Source organism: Phyllobates terribilis, unplaced genomic scaffold (genome assembly GCF_046119375.1).
Source record: "Phyllobates terribilis strain yellow unplaced genomic scaffold, ASM4611937v1 Scaffold_2__4_contigs__length_985480577, whole genome shotgun sequence".
In the NCBI taxonomy this organism is placed as follows: domain Eukaryota; kingdom Metazoa; phylum Chordata; class Amphibia; order Anura; family Dendrobatidae; genus Phyllobates; species Phyllobates terribilis.
Genome location: NW_027362762.1, coordinates 855,963,606 through 855,982,563, shown reverse-complemented (window position 1 = coordinate 855,982,563; position 18,958 = coordinate 855,963,606). Strand labels below are relative to the sequence as shown.

At 41.2% G+C, this 18,958-nt stretch overlaps 1 protein-coding gene across 5 annotated transcripts in view; it reads right to left on the bottom strand.

The window, feature by feature from the left end:
* The window catches only part of ANKRD13B (ankyrin repeat domain 13B), a 308,393-nt gene that overhangs the window by 15,502 nt on the left and 273,933 nt on the right, over window positions 1–18,958 (bottom strand). For 3 of the 5 annotated variants that reach the window (XM_073667962.1, XM_073667958.1, XM_073667960.1), the window contains exons 9-10: window positions 14,141–14,205; window positions 86–219 (exon numbers count right to left, since the gene is read on the bottom strand). In XM_073667962.1, coding sequence (XP_073524063.1) covers window positions 86–219; window positions 14,141–14,205 — 199 coding nt within the window. The remainder of the gene's footprint in view (window positions 1–85; window positions 220–14,140; window positions 14,206–18,958) is intronic. The other 2 variants (XM_073667959.1, XM_073667961.1) reach the window with 1 other exon arrangement.

The window sequence follows — 18,958 nt, the reverse complement described above, 5'->3', positions numbered from 1 at the left end:
TACCTGTCATTTTTTAAATATAGCACTAGATCATTTATTATCAAAAGTCTAAATTCTATCATGTAACACTTTAGGCGCTACTTACTTCTGAGTTTTGGTAGTAAGTTCCATGGGTCGTCCCATATCCCGTTGTCCCAATTCAAAATTAGGGTCAAAGTATTCATCTGGAGTGATGGCTGTTGGGTTAGTCTGGCTAAAAGTCTGGGTAATTAATGTCTGCTAAAATAAAAATAAACAAGGAAATGTTAAAATTATAGAGTTTTAACATCTAGTAGCATTAGTGCCTAAAAAAGATCATAGTCTATTGTGCGTATATAAAGAACATTTCTCTTTACCTCCTTAAGGGATTATTTACTTATGTCTGCTGTGGAGATGGGGTATGTTGGCTTTTAGATACGGTTTTTATATACCGTTGCGATCAAAACTATTAATTGAACCCCAATTGCAAAATTTGCAAACTTTCCACCATTTGCAATAATCCAACAAAACAAGACAAATTAGCTCAGCACAACTAATATAAGAAGTGTTTTTTTCCAAATTCAACGCAAAGGGCCCAATTTATCATTTATGTTTTGTTTTTTTTTACCTTACTTACTGTACCTATGCTGCTTGAGCAAATTCTCACGCAGCGATGCAGTGAGGTCACCAAAGCTCATGAGCTGATCATCAGCTGATTGAACTCCGGTGACCTCTCTCCAGGCAGCTCAGCGCTATACACTGACACATGAGTCATTACACTCCTGTCAGTGTATAGCCTGCTGTCCTCTAGAACAGTCACATCAGTGACTGCTCTAAAAGTGACCCAGATCTTCATGGGACACTCTGGATTATGTCATCACGTCGGACAGGTGAGGGATATGGTTGTTTTTTATTTTATTTTTTTTTACAGGTGACAATGGCTTCAGCAGATTAGGCGTTAGGTGAGTATTTTTGTTGTTTATTATTTTTCTGTTTTTTTACAGGGGACAATGGCTTCAATGGATTAGGTGTTAGGTGAGTATACTGTGTTTTTTATTTTTAAATAAATAATTAAAACTGTGTTGATTTTCATTTCAAATAAAATATTTTTTTCAGGCCATTTGTTAATTTCAAAACCATTACTATGGGGTTAGTAATGGGGGTGTCTTATTGATGCCCCCCATTACTAACCTGGGCTTCATATCAGATGCCAATACAAGGTTAACATGAACCCAACCCTATTACCCCACTTGCCACCGCACCAGGGCAGTGGGAAGACCAGAGGCTAAGAGCCAAATTTGGCGCATCTTATGGATGCAACATTTCTGGGGCTGATATTATTAGCCTCGGTGGGGGCCAGTATCCATGGCCCCTTCCCTGGCTATTAATATCAGCTCACAGCTGTCTGTCTAGCCTTTTCCTGGTTAAATTTTATAGGGGGACCCTACATTCCATGCCCACTGTGCATGTTTTTGACGTCTGGTAAACTCACCCACAGCATGTCAATTTCTGTAGCAGATTTTGACCGACTGAAATGTCATTACATGTGGTTGATCCACATGTACTGACAAATCAAGTGCAGCATTAGAATGCAGCATTTTGGACGCAGCGAAAATACACTGCATCCAAAGCGCCACTGGTTGCTGATCGTGGTGACGTAGCCTAAAGGCTAACCAAACAGCTGTGAGCTGTTATTAATAGCCAGGGAACATGTTGGCTTAATGTCCCCTTCCTAGGCTCCAACCATGATATTTATCAAAAAAATGTCTACAATTGAGGAAGTTTTATATATAACAATGAACTTTTTTTATATGGAAACAAATTTAAAGGGATTGTCCCATGAACAAAGTACATTTTAACCCCTTAAGCCCCGCGGGTGGTTTGCACGTTAATGACCGGGCCAATTTTTACAATTCTGACCACTGTCACTTTATGAGGTAATTACTCTCGAACGCTTCAACGGATCCCCCTGATTCTGAGATTGTTTTTTCGTGACATATTGTACTTCATGATTGTGGAAAAATTTCTTCGATATCACTTGCGTTTATTTGTGAAAAAAACGGAAATTTGGCGAAAATTTTGAAAATTTTGCAATTTTCAAAATTTGAATTTTTAAGCCCTGAAATCAGAGCGATATGTCACACAAAAGAGTTAATAAATAACATTTCCCACATGTCTACTTTACATCAGCACAATTTTGGAACCAAAATTTTTTTTTGTTAGGGAGCTATAAAGGTTAAAAGTTGACCAGCGATTTCTCATTTTTCCAACAAAATTTACAAAACCATTTTTTTAGGGACCACATCACATTTGAAGTCACTTTGAGAGGTCTTTATGACAGAAAATACCCAAAAGTGACACCATTCTAAAAACTGCACCCCTCAAGGTGCTCAAAACCACATTCAAGAACTTTATTAACCCTTCAGGTGCTTCACAGGAATTTTTTGAATGTGGAAGAAAAAAATGAACATTTAACTTTTTTCACAAAAATGTTAATTTAGACCCAATTTTTTTTATTTTCACAGGGGTAACAAGAAAAAATGGACCCCAAAATTTGTTGTGCAATTTCCCCTGGGCACGCAGATACCCAATATTTGGGGAAAAAATACTGTTTGGGCGCACGGCAGGGCTCGGAAGGGAAGGAGCGCTATTTGACTTTTTGATTGTAAAATTTGCTTGAATAATTAGCGGACGCCATGTTGTGTTTGGAGAGCCCATGTGTGCCCAAACTTTGGAGCTCCCCCACAAGTGACCCCATTTTGGAAACTAGACCCCCCAAGGCACCTTTCTAGATGCATAGTGAGCACTTGGAACCCCCAGGTGCTTCACAAATTGATTCGTAACAATGAAAAAGTGAAAAAAAAAAACACTTTTTCATTTTTATGAATCAATTTGTGAAGCACCTGAGTGTTCCAAGTGCTCACAATGCATCTAGATAGGTGCCTTGGGGGGTCTAGTTTCCAAAATGGGGTCACTTGTGGTGGAGCTCCAATGTTTGGGCACACAGCGGCTCTCCAAACGCAACATGGTGTCGCTAACAATTTGAGCCGATTTTCCGTTAAATTTGTTAGAGGACACCATGTTGCATTTAGAGAGTCCCTGTGTGCCCAAACATTGGAGCTCCCCCACAAGTGACCCCATTTTGGAAACTAGACCCCCCAAGGCACCTATCTAGATGCATAGTGAGCACTTGGAACCCCCAGGTGCTTCACAAATTGATTCGTAACAATGAAAAAGTGAAAAAAAAAAACACTTTTTCATTTGTATGAATCAATTTGTGAAGCACCTGAGGGTTCCAAGTGCTCACTATGCATCTAGATAGGTGCCTTGGGTGGTCTAGTTTCCAAAATGGGGTCACTTGTGGGGGAGCTCCAATATTTGGGCACACAGCGGCTCTCTAAATGCAACATGGTGTCCGCTAACAAATTTAACGCAAAATTGGCTCAAATTGTTAGCGACACCATGTTGCGTTTGGAGAGCTGCTGTGTGCCCAAACATTGGAGCTCCCCCACAAGTGACCCCATTTTGGAAACTAGACCCCCCAAGGCACCTATCTAGATGCATAGTGAGCACTTGGAACCCCCAGGTGCTTCACAAATTGATTCGTAACAATGAAAAAGTGAAAAAAAAAAACACTTTTTCATTTTTATGAATCAATTTGTGAAGCACCTGGGGGTTCCAACTGCTCACTATGCATCTAGATAGGTGCCTTGGGGGGTCTAGTTTCCAAAATGGGGTCACTTGTGGGAGAGCTCCAATGTTTGGGCACACAGGGACTCTCTAAATGCAACATGGTATCCGCTAACAAATTGAATGGAAAATCGGCTCAAATTGTTAGCGGACACCACATTGCGTTTGGAGAGCTTCTTTGTGCCCAAACTTTGGAGCTCCCCCACAAGTGACCCCATTTTGGAAACTAGACCCCCCAAGGCACCTTTCTAGATGCATAGTGAGCACTTGGAACCCCCAGGTGCTTCACAAATTGATTCGTAATAATGAAAAAGTGAAAAAAAAAACACTTTTTCATTTTTACGAATTAATTTGTGAAGCACCTAGGGGTTCCAAGTGCTCACTATGCATCTAGATAGGTGCCTTGGGGGGTCTAGTTTCCAAAATGGGGTCACTTGTGGGGGAGCTCCAAAGTTTGGGCACACAGGGACTCTCCAAATGCAACATGATATCCGCTAACAATTTGAGCCGACAATTTGTTAGCGGATATCATGTTGCATTTGGAGAGTCCCTGTGTGCCCAAACATTGGAGCTCCCCCACAAGTGACCCCATTTTGGAAACTAGACCCCCCAAGGCACCTATCTAGATTCATAGTGAGCACTTGGAACCCCAGGTGCTTCACAAATTGATTCATAAAAATGAAAAAGTGTTTTTTTTTTCACTTTTTCATTTTTACGAATCAATTTGTGAAGCACCTGGGGGTTCCAAGTGCTCACTATGCATCTAGAAAGGTGCCTTGGGGGGTCTAGTTTCCAAAATGGGGTCACTTGTGGGGGAGCTCCAAAGTTTGGGCACAGAGGGGCTCTCCAAACGCAATGTGGTGTCCGCTAACAATTTGAGCCGATTTTCCATTTAATTTGTTAGCGGATACCATGTTGCATTTAGAGAGTCCCTGTGTGCCCAAACATTGGAGCTCCCCCACAAGTGACCCCATTTTGGAAACTAGACCCCCCAAGGCACCTATCTAGATTCATAGTGAGCACTTGGAACCCCAGGTGCTTCACAAATTGATTCATAAAAATGAAAAAGTGTTTTTTTTTTCACTTTTTCATTTTTACGAATCAATTTGTGAAGCACCTGGGGGTTCCAAGTGCTCACTATGCATCTAGAAAGGTGCCTTGGGGGGTCTAGTTTCCAAAATGGGGTCACTTGTGGGGGAGCTCCAAAGTTTGGGCACAGAGGGGCTCTCCAAACGCAATGTGGTGTCCGCTAACAATTTGAGCCGATTTTCCATTCAATTTGTTAGCGGACACCATGTCGCGTTTGGAGAGCCCGTGATGTGCCTAAACAGTGGAGCTCCCCCACAAGTGTCCCCATTTTGGAAACTATACCCCTCAAAGATTTTATTAAGGTGTATAGTGAACATTTTGAACCCAGAGGTACGGCACATTATTTGTTTACATTAGGTCATCATATTGAATAAGTTTTCATTATTCTTGAGCGCAAGTGCTCGCTACTTGAGTTTGCATCGGCTACTCAGGTATGCACCATGTACAGCGTGTGCTCGAGTGACATGCTCGAGTCCCTGCTCCGCATGTTTCACGGTTATTAGACACCCAAAAAAAAACATGCGGGGATCGCTCGTGCATGGCAGGCAATCCCCGTAAAGTTTTTTGGCCGCGAAGCATATGGGGCAGAGACTCGAGCATGTCACTCAAATACCCACGATACTAAATGCATACCAGAGCACCCGATGCAAACTCAAGTAGCGAGCACTTGCTCTCAACACTAGTCGCCATATCGTCATCTTTTTTTCTTACTTTTGAAAAAAATCCCAACCCCAGCCCTAACCCTAGCACAACCCTAGCCCCAGCACAACCCTAGCCCCAGCACAACCCTAGCCCCAGCACAACCCTAGCCCCAGCACAACCCTAGCCCCAGCACAACCCTAGCCCCAAACCCAGCCCTAACCCTAGCCCAATCCTAACTCAAGAGTTTATTTTTGACGCCGTTCCTTGTGCGGTATAAGTGATTAGACGACTTTATTCTTCGGGTCGGTGTGATTACAGCAATGCCAGAATCATATGGGGTTTTTATGACTGACAGCTGTCACACACTAAAAGACGCATTTTTTGTAAAATCTAGTTTTTGCATCGCCATATTTTGAGAGCTATAATTTTTCCAAATTTTGGCAGACAGTCATGTGACGGCTCGTTTTTTGCGGGATGACTTGACGTTGTTATTGGTGCCATTTTCAGGCACGTGACATTTTTTGATCGCTTTCTATTCCGATTTTTGGGAGGCAGAATAAACAAAAACCAACAATTCAGGAATTGTTTTTTTTTTTTTTTTTTATTCTGTTCCGCGTGTGGTAAAATTGATGAGGCAGCTTTACTCTTCGGGTCAGTACGTTTACAGCGGTACCACATTTGTATAATTTTTCTATGTTTTGGCGCTTATACACAATAAAAGCTATTTTATAGAAAAAAATATTTTTTAGTATCGCTTTATTCTGAGAGCTATAACTTTTTTATTTTTCGGCTGATGGAGCTATATGGCGGCTTGTTTTTTGCGGGACGAGATGACGTTTTCAGCGGTATCATTTTTATTTATATGCGTCTTTTTGATCGCGTGTTATTCCACTTTTTGTTTGGCGGTATGGTGATAAAGCATTGTTTTTTGCTTGGTTTTTTTTTTTTTTTTTTTACCGTGTTCACTGAAGGGGTTAACTAGTGGGACAGTTTTATAGGTCAGGTTGTTCCGGACGCGGCGATACCAAATATGTGTACTTTTATTGTTTTTTTTTTATTTTTTTTATAATAATATTTATTGATGGGTACATTATATTTTTATTTTTGGTGTATTATTTTTTTTATTTTTTTATAATATTTTTGCACATTTTTTTTTTTTTTTTTTTCCACTTTCACACAGTTTATACACTTTATTACTTTGTCCCACTCTGGGACTTTCACTTTTTTTTTTCTGATCGCCTGCATGGCACAGGAATGGAGCACCATCCCTATGCCATGAAGGCTGTCAGAAGTGCACAGTGTGAAGATTGCTTGGAGATGCACTGCGCATGTCCAAGCAATCTTCCTGCTCTCTGGTGACCCGGATGTTGTCATGACGACATCGGGTCGTCATGGCAACACCCGGGAAGCCTTTGCAGACTGCGCTGGAAGCCGGAAGAGGAGGTGAGTATCGGCGATCACCTCCCCTTGCCCCCGCAATGCCGCGATCGACTTCGATCGACTTCGATCGCAGCATCGCGGGGGTTAATGTGCTGGGAGCGGTGCGTGACCGCTCCCTGCACATAGTACCGGGTGTCAGCTGTGACAATCAGCTGACACCCGGCGGCGATCGCGCCCGCACAGCCTGTGTGCGCGCGCGATCGCCATGACGTACTAATACGGGTCTGGCTCTTAAGTCCCAGGGCACAGACGCGTATTAGTACGTCAGATGTTATTAAGGGGTTAATTAATAGATCTTAGATTAAAATATTGGAATATAATATGTTATGCAGGAGCAGTAAAAAGCATATGGCCCAATGGCCTAATATAAATATGTAATAACAAAGGATAAAAAACCTTGAATAATACAGATAATAAAGCATGATGCAAACAAAAGTGCCCCCAAACACAGTATGATACCCCCACAGTGAATTCATCCACAGTAACAGTACAATTCACATGCACGGTATGATGACTCTACTGTACCCCCCCTCTCTCAATCCCCCTGACAAATAATGGAGACCCCATCACAGTATGATTCTCCAGCTGTAATCCCCACACAGTATAATGGCCCCACATAGTGCTCTATACAGTATAATGGCCTCACATAAAAAAAAAATACTCACCTCTGCTGGTTTCCCCGCTGCTCCGGTCTCTTCATGGTGTCTTCAGATCCTTTGCACATCTCAGTACAGCGGGTGTGTTGTAATGACGTCATAGTGCCTGCTGCACTGAGACGTCAGAAGCAGAGAGGGAATGATGTCAGAGGGAGCGTCAGCTGAGGCTCCCTACTCCATCATTGCTTTCAACTATCTTGGATACCGATATAGTTGAAAGTGTGATGCGGGGCGGGGAATCGTGGCCAGTGTTGAGGGCCAAATAAACTTGGGAGACCTGTCCGGGCCAAGTATACTCTCCCGGCGAGCCAGATTTGGCCCGTGGGCAAGAGTTTGACATATGAGGGCTAGGGGCTGGTTGACTATGTTTGTTTGCTTGTTAGAAATATGGATAACTCAAGAGGGGGCTGAGTAATTTTAACTGCAACTGTATATCACGTTTCCCGCAACTTGTTCTTCACAAATGAAGAGATGACACCATTTGCTTTTCTTTGGTCTGTTGTGTATCAGTATCACAGTTCCCTATGACAGAATGTGTATTCATGGCAGCTTGTGTTTCCAAAAATGAGAAGACGAATTGTACATGTGAGCTGCCATCTACAGGTAACTATGACATAGTGGGAATAGCTGAGACATGGTTAGATGAAAGCTATGACTGGGCAGTTAACTTACAGGGTTACAGTCTGTTTAGAAGGGATCGAAGAAATCGGAAAGGGGGTGGAGTCTTTCTATATGTAAAGACGAGTCTAAAGCCTACAATACGGGAGGATGTATGGGAGGGAAATGAGGAGGTCGAGTCATTATGGGTGGAGATACATGGGGCAAAAAACAATAATAAAATTATCATAGGAGTCTGTTATAAACCACCAAATATAGCAGAAGCCACGGAAAGTCTATTAATGAGACAAATAGATGAAGTAGCAAAAAATAACGAGGTGATTATTATGGGGGACTTCAACTACCCCGATATAGACTGGGAAACCGAAAGCTGTAGATCTCAGAAAGGAAACAGGTTTCTGTCAATTATCAAAGACAATTATTTGTCACAACTTGTGCAGGAACCAACTAGAGGGACGGCCCTTTTAGACTTAATATTAACTAAAAGGCCAGACAGAATAACTGAGGTGCAGGTCGGGGGGCAACTGGGAAATAGTGACCACAACATTATACAATTCCACATGTGCATCAGTAGGGTGCCCAGCAACGGGATCACAAAAACACTGAATTTCAGGAGGGCAAAGTTTGATCAGCTAAGAGATGCCCTTCACCTTATAGACTGGGATAGTATCTTTAGTAATAGGAGCACGGATAGAAAATGGGAAATTTTCAAAACAGTCCTACATAGTCACTGTAGAAGGTACATACCTTACGGGAATAAAAGGGCTAGGAATAGGAGGAAGCCAATGTGGCTAAATAAGGAAGTCAAGAGGGCAATGAAAAACAAAAAAAGGGCTTTCGGTAAACTTAAACAAGAAGGCAGCGAGGAAGCGCTAATATCTTATAGGGAAAAAAACAAAATCTGTAAGAAACAAATAAGAATAGCAAAAGAGGAGACAGAGAGACTAATTGCCAAGGAAAGTAAAACGAATCCCAAACTGTTCTTTAACTATATAAACAGTAAAAGGATTAAAACTGATGGAGTTGGCCCATTGAAAAATAACCTGGGTAAAATCATAGAGGGCGATGAGGGTAAAGCAAACCTACTCAATAGCTTCTTCTCCACTGTTTTCACAAAAGAAAACAATTTATCGGAGGAAATGCAGAGTGATAAAGTAAACCCTCCGCTAAATATCACCCACCTAACCCAGGAGGAAGTTCAGAAATGCCTAAATAATATCAAAATAGACAAGTCACCAGGCCCAGATGGCATACACCCCCGGGTACTAAAAGAATTAAGTAATGTGATAGACAGACCGCTGTATCTTATATTCAAGCACTCTTTATGGACAGGGACTGTCCCACTAGACTGGCGCCAAGCAAATGTGGTACCAATATTCAAAAAGGGGTCTAAAAGTGACCCTGGGAACTATAGACCAGTCAGTTTAACGTCTGTTGTGGGTAAATTGTTTGAAGGATTTCTTAGACATGCTATTGTAGAATATCTTAATGATAATAACTGTCTAACTCCATATCAACATGGATTCATGAGGGATCGCTCCTGCCAAACAAACCTGATCGCCTTCTACGAGGAGGTGAGCTCACAGCTGGACCGGGGAGAGTCAGTGGATGTTGTATACCTTGACTTCTCCAAAGCGTTTGATACCGTGCCACACAAAAGGTTGGTATATAAAATGAGAATGCTTGGTCTGGGAGATAATGTGTGCAAGTGGGTAAATAGCTGGCTGAGTGATAGAAAGCAGAGGGTGGTTATCAATGGAGTAAGCTCAGGGTGTGTCAGGGTTACTAGCGGGGTGCCTCAAGGGTCTGTCTTGGGCCCTATATTATTTAATATATTTATTGATGATCTAGTGGAAGGGTTGCATAGTAAAATAGCAATATTTGCAGATGATACTAAACTTTGTAAAGTAGTTAATACAGATGAGGATAGGGCACAGCTACAGGAGGATTTAGATAAATTGGGGAGTTGGGCCAAAAAATGGCAAATGGGGTTCAATGCCGATAAATGTAAGGTCATGCACATGGGAAAGAAAAACAGCAGTCACCCATACATATTAAATGGGAAACCGTTGGGGAAATCTGACATGGAGAAGGACCTGGGCGTCTTGGTTAACAGCAAATTAAATTGGAGTGCCCAGTGTCAGGCAGCAGCTGCAAAGGCAAATAGAGTCATGGCATGCATCAGAAGAGGAATAGGGGCATATGATGAGAACATTGTTCTTCCTCTGTATAAAGCGCTGGTAAGGCCGCACTTAGAATATTGTGCACAGTTCTGGGCTCCGGGGCTCAGGAAAGACATATTGGAGCTAGAGAGGGTACAAAGGAGGGCGACTAAGGTAATAAAGGGAATGGAGGGACTAGAATACCCAGAGAGGTTGTCAAAATTAGGCCTATTTACGTTGGAAAAGAGAAGGCTTAGGGGAGACCTCATAAACATGTATAAATACATCAGGGAAAAGTACAGAGATCTCGCCCATGACCTGTTTATACCAAGGATGGTGACAAAGACGAGGGGGCACACTATGCGTCCGGAGGAAAGGAGGTTCCTGCACCAGCATAGAAGGGGATCCTTTACGGTCAGAGCCGTGAGACTCTGGAACTCTCTGGGAGAGGAAGTGGTGATGTCCAACTCACTTAATGAATTCAAGAGAGGCCTGGACGCCTTTCTTGAGAACAATAAAATTACATCTTATGCTTAGTGATAGTTAATTAATCCAGGGATTTAATCTGACTGCCAGATTGGTGTCGGGAAGTGAATTTTTCCTCAATGATGTAAATTGGCCTATACCGCATGGGTTTTTTTGCCTTTCCCTGGATCAAAGCTGCGGAATAGCTGCAGTGCACAAGAAATAGGCTGAACTGGATGGACGCTTGTCTTTTTTCGGCCTTATAAACTATGTAACTATGTGTCATTTTTCTATTCTGACACTTCAGCAGGTTTGCTATTTCTTACAACTCTCTGTGAGAGAAGCGAGAGCTATATTGGCAATCGCATACACTGGCACCATGAAGGCAATTCTTCTTTTTATATACAATTAAATTCTATTAGATGTTCACCATAGACCTCAGTCAGCGGTGCGGCGGGCTGGCACAGGATCGGATGACAATAGTGGAGCTTTGCCAGGCATTTCAATTAAATCACTCTATGAATTATGAGAAGTAAATTCTGTTTCAATTTGGGGGATAAGAATTCCTTGATGTGTCAATTAAAGCCAAGAGATACAAATGAATCTGAAGGATCTTCTAGTAACTGAAGGATGTGTCCAATAGAACTATCGGCATATATTTCCCTCAGAAATATATGTCATACATTTTATTGATGAATATTGCTTCATTGCTCGGGCATTGTTCACACTACCACGTTCAGTATTTGGTCAGTATTTTATATCTGTATTTGTAAGCCAAAACCAGGAGTGGAGCATTCAGAGGAAAAGTATAATAGAAACACGTCACCACTTCTGCATTTATCACCCACTCTTGATTTTGGCTTACAAATACTGATGTAAAATACTGACCAAATACTGAACGTGTGAACAAGGCCTTAGGTTAATTGCATGTGGATTTTTTTGAGGCGATGAAGAATGAAAAGTTTTTCAAGTGAAAACTGATTTAGGAAACGCGTATTTGCACAGTTTTTTTTCAGGCAGATTCCCATAAATTGAGCGATATTAAATCAAAACGACATTGCTGTGCTCATGTTCCGTCTTATGTCACATCTTTTAACAGCTTCAAGGTTTGGAAACCCTGAAGCGTTTCAGGCGGCTTCTGCTAGGAAATACTTAAAAGCACAGAGCTAAAGGCGTTGCAAAACATCTAAATAGATGAAGGCAAAGCCGCTTTGGGAAAATGACTGCCACTGCTTTCCTGATGTGGCTGAGCCGTAAAACACCCAGCGGGTGCGCCATCGTCTAAAAGATGGGAATTTTTTTTGTTTCCTGAAGCAGTTTTGAAGAGTTTTTGAAGAGTTTTAGAACTGTGTTTTGATGCGAAAGAGCTTAGTTTGGATGGGGATCCACCAGGGGCAGTTTCAAGAAAAGTGACCTATACTATTTTTTCTCCATTTTTGATGCTGTGTATCTTCACTTTTCAAAACAGCAGTGTCTTACAGTTACAGCAAAATGGATTGGATTTCTGGAAATCTCATGGCAATTGAGCTTTTTTTTTAAAGTAAACGGACCTGCGGTGCGCGCTTAAAATCAGCTTGTTAATTTCTCTTGAGTTTTATGTGCAGATTTTCCCCATAGAATTGTATTGGATGCGGAAAATAAGCAAGTAAAAAACTCATGCGTTTTTAGTGACTTTCTACACATGACTGTACTAACAAAGTTTTGTCAAAGCCAAATACCAGGAATTACCAAAAACAAAGCAGCTTTATTTAAAACATATATCAAAAATAGACAAAAACAGCAGCGCCAAAACTTCAATAAAAACTAAATGAAAAAACTCATTTTAAAACTGATCGAAAACTCGTTGTGGGAACGTAGATTTGGGGTATGGGCGCACACAGTCTTTTTTAAGGCAGATTCTGTCTGGAACCCGCTTGAAAAAATGCTAAATAAACACCAAAAAGAATGAACATACATATTCACAGCACTGTCAAAATGACAGTCTTTTCTCACTGTTTAACTGCTTCAGGCTTTGAAATCCGTGAAGCGGCTATAAGAAGTGCCTGGTCCTTTTTTCTGGCTCCTTCTATATTAAATATGGAATTTAAAAAAAAACTGCTGGCAGAGCTGCTGCAAAAGATGTCAGAGAAGACGCTTCAGGGAAAACACCGCCGGCGCTTTCCTAAAGTATCTGCCTACAGCAAAAACTAAGTGAGTACACCGGTGTGTAAAAGATGCACATATCCTAAAGAGGATTTCCATTTTCAGAACAACCAAGTACTTCGACTGCAGTTTGTTTAAAAAAAAAATTACTTTATTCACCCTCCCCGGGTTCAGTGCTGAGTTTCCGCTGCTGCTCCCTTTGTCTATTGTTGCCTGCATCACTGCTGTGGCGTCAACAGCGCTGCAGCCAAACAGTGAGTTCAGTGGCTCATGCCGTCAACTTGGGCTGCACTGCTTTTGAGAATGGAAACAGTGGAGTCGGCACTGGACTCGGGGAGGGTGAGTAAGGTAAATTTTGTTTGTTTTTTAAAGAAGCACTCCCAGCAAAATTTTGATCCTCTTAATATATTGCAATCATCATATTATATAGCACAGTGGACTTACAATTGCTCATTTTGCCTTTCTACTTAGTTAATTCTTCTCTTTTCTCAGCCCTATGTAGAAACAGGAAGTCTCTTGTCCCTGCATGAGTCATCCCCTTCTTCAACTCCTGACCCAGCTGCTCCTGCCCCCCCCCCCCCCCCAGGGATTTTGTAGTGAAGTAGAATTGTAGTTCTAATGATGACTCATGCGGGGAAAAGAGACGTCCTATTTCTACACAGAGCTTAGAAGGATTCAGCTAGTGAGTTTTTAATCACATGATGTCATAGACCTAATGGAAAAGAGAAGAATTTACTGGGTAGAAAGGCAAAATGAGCAATTGTAAGTACACAGTGCTATATAATATGATGCCTGCAATATATTAAGAGGATAAACATTTTGATGGGGTGAGGAGTGCTTCTTTAAACAAAATGCAGCCAAGGGACAAAGGTTTTCCAAAAGTGGAAAACCCCTTTAATTATATTTCAGTGTAAGTATCTAAAGGCAAATCTATAAACATATTTAGCAATTGTCTTTACTTAAAAACTATACAGTTTCTTTGTGTACAATATTTTCTCTTTTGTTTCATTGCTAAACATCAAGTAAAGTCAAGTGCAACGTCTCTGTCTTCATCTAGAAGTAATTTTAGATCTTCAGGATACAATTATTGATAACTGTCAGACACAAGGCTGCTATGAGCGCATTCTGCCACACCAGGTATTGATTTGCACTAAATCCTTATTTCAGAGAGACAGCTCATACAATCCTTTTACGTATAGTCACACAGCGGAGGCAGGGAAAGAAACAACTCCGACATTGATTGCTATCAAGGTTTCAGCAATCACAAATAATACTCACCCCATTGTTTGGTCCCACATGCTGCTCAGCTATCCCCAGGAATGACTGCAAAGGTGTTTTACTACCTGGAAAGAAAATTGAGAAGTCTTATCACAAATGAGGCTGATCCTGACCATTTTCATACCTACAACTGAGGCTAAAATATAGCCTTTCATATCCTGTATAAAGCATTATTTTTTCTAGCGGATTATGAGGCTTGTCACATTTTCGGTATTGTCAGTTACCAAGGGATAAATCAATTTGTTTATTATGAGGATTTTTTAGAATTTCTTTTGTACTAAAGCAACACTTTACCTTATGTATACACAGTGGCATGTAAACGTTTAGGCAACCCTGGTCAAAATGACTGTTATTGTGAACAAGTAGAAGATTAAATGATCTCTAAAAGGCCTAAAGTTAACCCCACAGCCATTTTCCGTTTTTGCGCTTTCGTTTTTTTGCTCCCCCTACTTCCCAGAGCCATAACTGTTTTATTTTCTGGTCAATATGGCCATGTGAGTGCTTGTTTTATGCGGGACGAGTTGTACTTTTGAACAACACCATTGGTTTTACCATATCGTGTACTGGAAAACAGGAAAAAATTCAAAGTGTGGTGAAATTGCAAAAAAAAGTGCAATTCCACAATTGTATTTTTTTTTTTTTTTTTTTTACCATGTTCACTAAATGCTAAAACTGACCAGCCATTATGATTCTACAGGTCATTAAGAGTTTGTTAAAAAAGAAAAAAAAAATGCGCAATTTTCCGAGACCCGTAGCGTCTCCATTTTCGTGATCTGGGGCTGGCTGAGGACTTATTTTTTGCACACTGAGATGACGTGGGGTAGATACGATGTTTTGATGGCTTGTTATTGCATTTTATTACAATGTTGCGTCGACCAAAAAACGTAATTCTGGCAATTATATATTTTTTCTCATTACGCCATTTACTGATCAGATTCGTTCTTTTAATATATTGATAGATCGGGCAATTCTGAGCACGGTGATACCAAATATGTGTATTTTTGGGTTTGATTTTTATTGTTTTATTCTGAATGGAGCAAAAGGGGGGTGTTTTGAACTTTTATTTATATATATATATTTTTAAAACTTTTTTTTTCTACTTTTTACTTGCTTTAATAGACTCCATGGGAGAATAGAAGCTGCGATCATCCGATCGCCTGTGTTGCACATAGCAGGGCTTCAGTCCTGTGCTCATCTGCTATGAGCGCCGACCGCTGGGAGGAACTCATAGCAGATCGGCTATGACAACAGGGTTTTCCTGCAGACTCAGGGTTGTCATGCCAATCCATCGGCGGCCCGTGATCATGTGACTGGCGCGCCGATAGGCGTGGTTTGTAACGCACTTTCGGCGCGGCCATGTTAACTGTTGCTGTTGGAAATTGACAGCGGCATTTAACATGTTAACAGCCGTGGGTTGATCGCCATTCCACCCATGGCTGTTAGGGGCACATGAAAGCTGATCAGATCAGCTGTCATGGGCCCGTAAAAATGTGGACTCAGCGACGGAGCCTGCATCAAAGGTGGAGACATGTACGGCACATGTCGTGAAGGGGTTAAAGATGACACATTTCCTTGTATTTTAGGCAAACAAAATATATATATATTTTTTCATCTTTTACATTTTAAAAATTACAAAACGCAATATGGGCCGATGCAAAAGTTTGGGCACCCTGCATGGTTAGTACCTAGTAGCACCCCCTTTTCAAAGTATCACAGCTTGTAAATGCTTTTTGTAGCCAGACAAGAGTCTTTCAATATTTGTTTGAGGGATTTTCATCCATTCTTCCTTGGAAAATTCTTCCAGTTCTGTGAGATTCCTGAGTCGTCTTGCATACACTGCTATTTTGAGGTCTAGCCACAGATTTTCCAGATCAGATAGTCTATTGTGGATTTTGATGTGTGTTTAGGATCATTATTCATTTGTAGAAGCCATCCTATTTTCAACTTCAGCTTTTTTGCAGATGGTGTTATGTTTGCATCAAGAATTTGTTTCAATTTTATTAAATCCATTCTTCCCTCTACCCATGAAATGTTCCCCGTGCCATTGGCTGAAACACAACCCCAAAGAATGTTTGAACCACCCCCATGCTTAATGGTTGGTGAGATGTTCTTTTCCTGAAATTCTGTGCCCTTTTTTCTCCACACATACCTTTGATCATTCTGGCCAAAGAGTTCTATTTTAACCTCATCGGTCCACAGGACTTGTTTCCAAAACGCACCAGGCTCGTTTAGATGTTCTTTTGCACACTTCTAATGTTGAATTTTATGATGAGGACGCAGGAGAGGTTTTCTTCTGATGACTCTTCCATGAAGGCCATATTTGTGCAGGTGACTCTGAACAGTAAAACAGTGTACCACAACTCCAAAGTCTGCTAAATCTTTCTGAAGATCTTTTGCAGTCTAGCGGGGGTTCTGATTTGCCTCTATAGCAATCCTACGAGCAGCTCTCACTGAACTGTTACTTGGTCTTCCAGACTTTGTCTTGACCTCCACTGTTCCTGTTAGCTGCCATTTCTTAATTACATTTCAAACTGAGGAAAGGACAACTCGAAAACGCTTTGCTATCTTCTTATAGCCTTCTCCTGCTTTGTGGGCATCCACCATTTTCATTTTCAGAGGTCTAGGCAACTGCTTAGAAGAACCCATGGCTGCTGTTTTTTGGCACAAGGTTAGAGGAGGCTTGGTTTTTATAAAGCTGGGAAATTTGCATAACCTGGCCTTTGGTAACAATGATAGTGAACAAGCCTTATCCCCAACAGGCTAATTAAGGTCTGAAATCTTTGTCAAAGATATATCAGCACACAAATCTCCAGGGGTGCCCAAACTTTTGCATGGCCCATTTTCCTTTATTTAATTTTTAAAATATAAAAGATGAAATAATATATATACAGTACAGTCCAAAAGTTTGTACACACCTTCTCATTTAAAGATTTTTCTGTATTTTCATGACTTTGAAAATTGTACATTCACACTGAAGGCATCAAAACTATGAATTAACACATGTGGAATTATATACTTAACAAAAAAGTGTGAAACAACTGAAAATATGTCTTATATTCTAGGTTCTTCAAAGTAGCCTCCTTTTGCTTTGATGACTGCTTTGCACACTCTTGGCATTCTCTTGATGAGCTTCAAGAGGTAGTCACCGGAAATGGTTTTCACTTCACAGGTGTGCCCTGTCAGGTTTAATAAGTCGGATTTCTTGCCTTATAAATGGGGTTGGGACCATCAGTTGTGTTGTGCAGAAGTCAGGTGGATACACAGCTGATAGTCCTACTGAATAGACTGTTAGAATTTGTATTATGGCAAGAAAAAAGCTGCTAAGTAAAGAAAAACGAGTGGCCATCATTACTTTAAGAAATTAAGGTCAGTCAGTCTGAAAAATTGGGCAAACTTGGAAAGTGTCCCCAAGTGCAGTTGCAAAAACCATAAAGCACTACAAAGAAAATGGCTCACATGAGGACCGCCCCTGGAAAGGAAGACCAAGAGTCACCTCTGCTTCTGAGGATAAGTTTATCCGAGTCACCAGCCTCAGAAATCGCAGGTTAACAGCAGCTCAGATTAGAGACCAGGTCAATGCCACACAGAGTTCTAGCAGCAGACACATCTCTTCAACAACTGTTAAGAGGAGACTTTGTGCAGCAGGCCTTCATGGTAAAATAGCTGCTAGGAAACCACAGCTAAGGACAGGCAACAAGCAGAGGAGACTTGTTTGGGCTAAAGAACACAAGGAATGGACATTAGACCAGTGGAAATCTGTGCTTTGGTCTGATGAGTCCAAATTTGAGATCTTTGGTTCCAACCACAGTGTCTTTGTGCGATGCAGAAAAGGTGAACGGATGGACTCTACATGCCTGGTTCCCACCGTGAAGCATGGAGGAGGAGGTGTGATGGTGTGGGGGTGCTTTGCTGGTGACACTCTTGGGGATTTATTAAAAATTGAAGGCATACTGAACCAGCATGGCTACCACAGCATCTTGCAGCGGCATGCTATTCCATCCGGTTTGTGTTTAGTTGGACCATCATTTATTTTTCAACAGGACAATGACCCCAAACACACCTCCAGGCTGTGTAAGGGCTATTTGACCAAGAAGGAGAGTGATGGGGTGCTATGCCAGATGACCTGGCCTCCACAGTCACCAGACCTGAACCCAATCGAGATGGTTTGGGGTGAGCTGGACCGCAGAGTGAAGGCAAAAGGGCCAACAAGTGCTAAGCATCTCTGGGAACTCCTTCAAGATTGTTGGAAGACCATTTCCGGTGACTACCTCTTGAAGCTCATCAAGAGAATGCCAAGAGTGTGCAAAGCAGTCATCAAAGCAAAAGGTGGCTACTTTGAAGAACCTAGAATATAAGACATATTTTCAGTTGTTTCACACTTTTTTGTTAAGTATATAATTCCACATGTGTTAATTCATAGTTTTGATGCCTTCAGTGTGAATGTACAATCTTCATAGTCATGAAAATACAGAAAAATCTTTAAATGAGGTGTGTCCAAACTTTTGGTCTGTACTGTATATGTATATATATATATATATATATATATATATATTTTTTTTTTTTTTTTGCCTAAAATACAAAGGAAATGTGTCATCTTTAACTTTAGGCCTTTTAGAGATTATTTCATCTTCAACTTGCTTAAATGTTCACAATAACAGTCATTTTGACCAGAGGTGCCAAAACGTTTACATGCCACTGTATATGATGGAACTGAGTTAACTACAATCAGACAGACAGAGTCCCCCAAACTATAATCCAGATTATCTAGCAGTTTAGTCTCACATACAGTCATGGCCGAAAGTGTTGGCACCCTTGAAA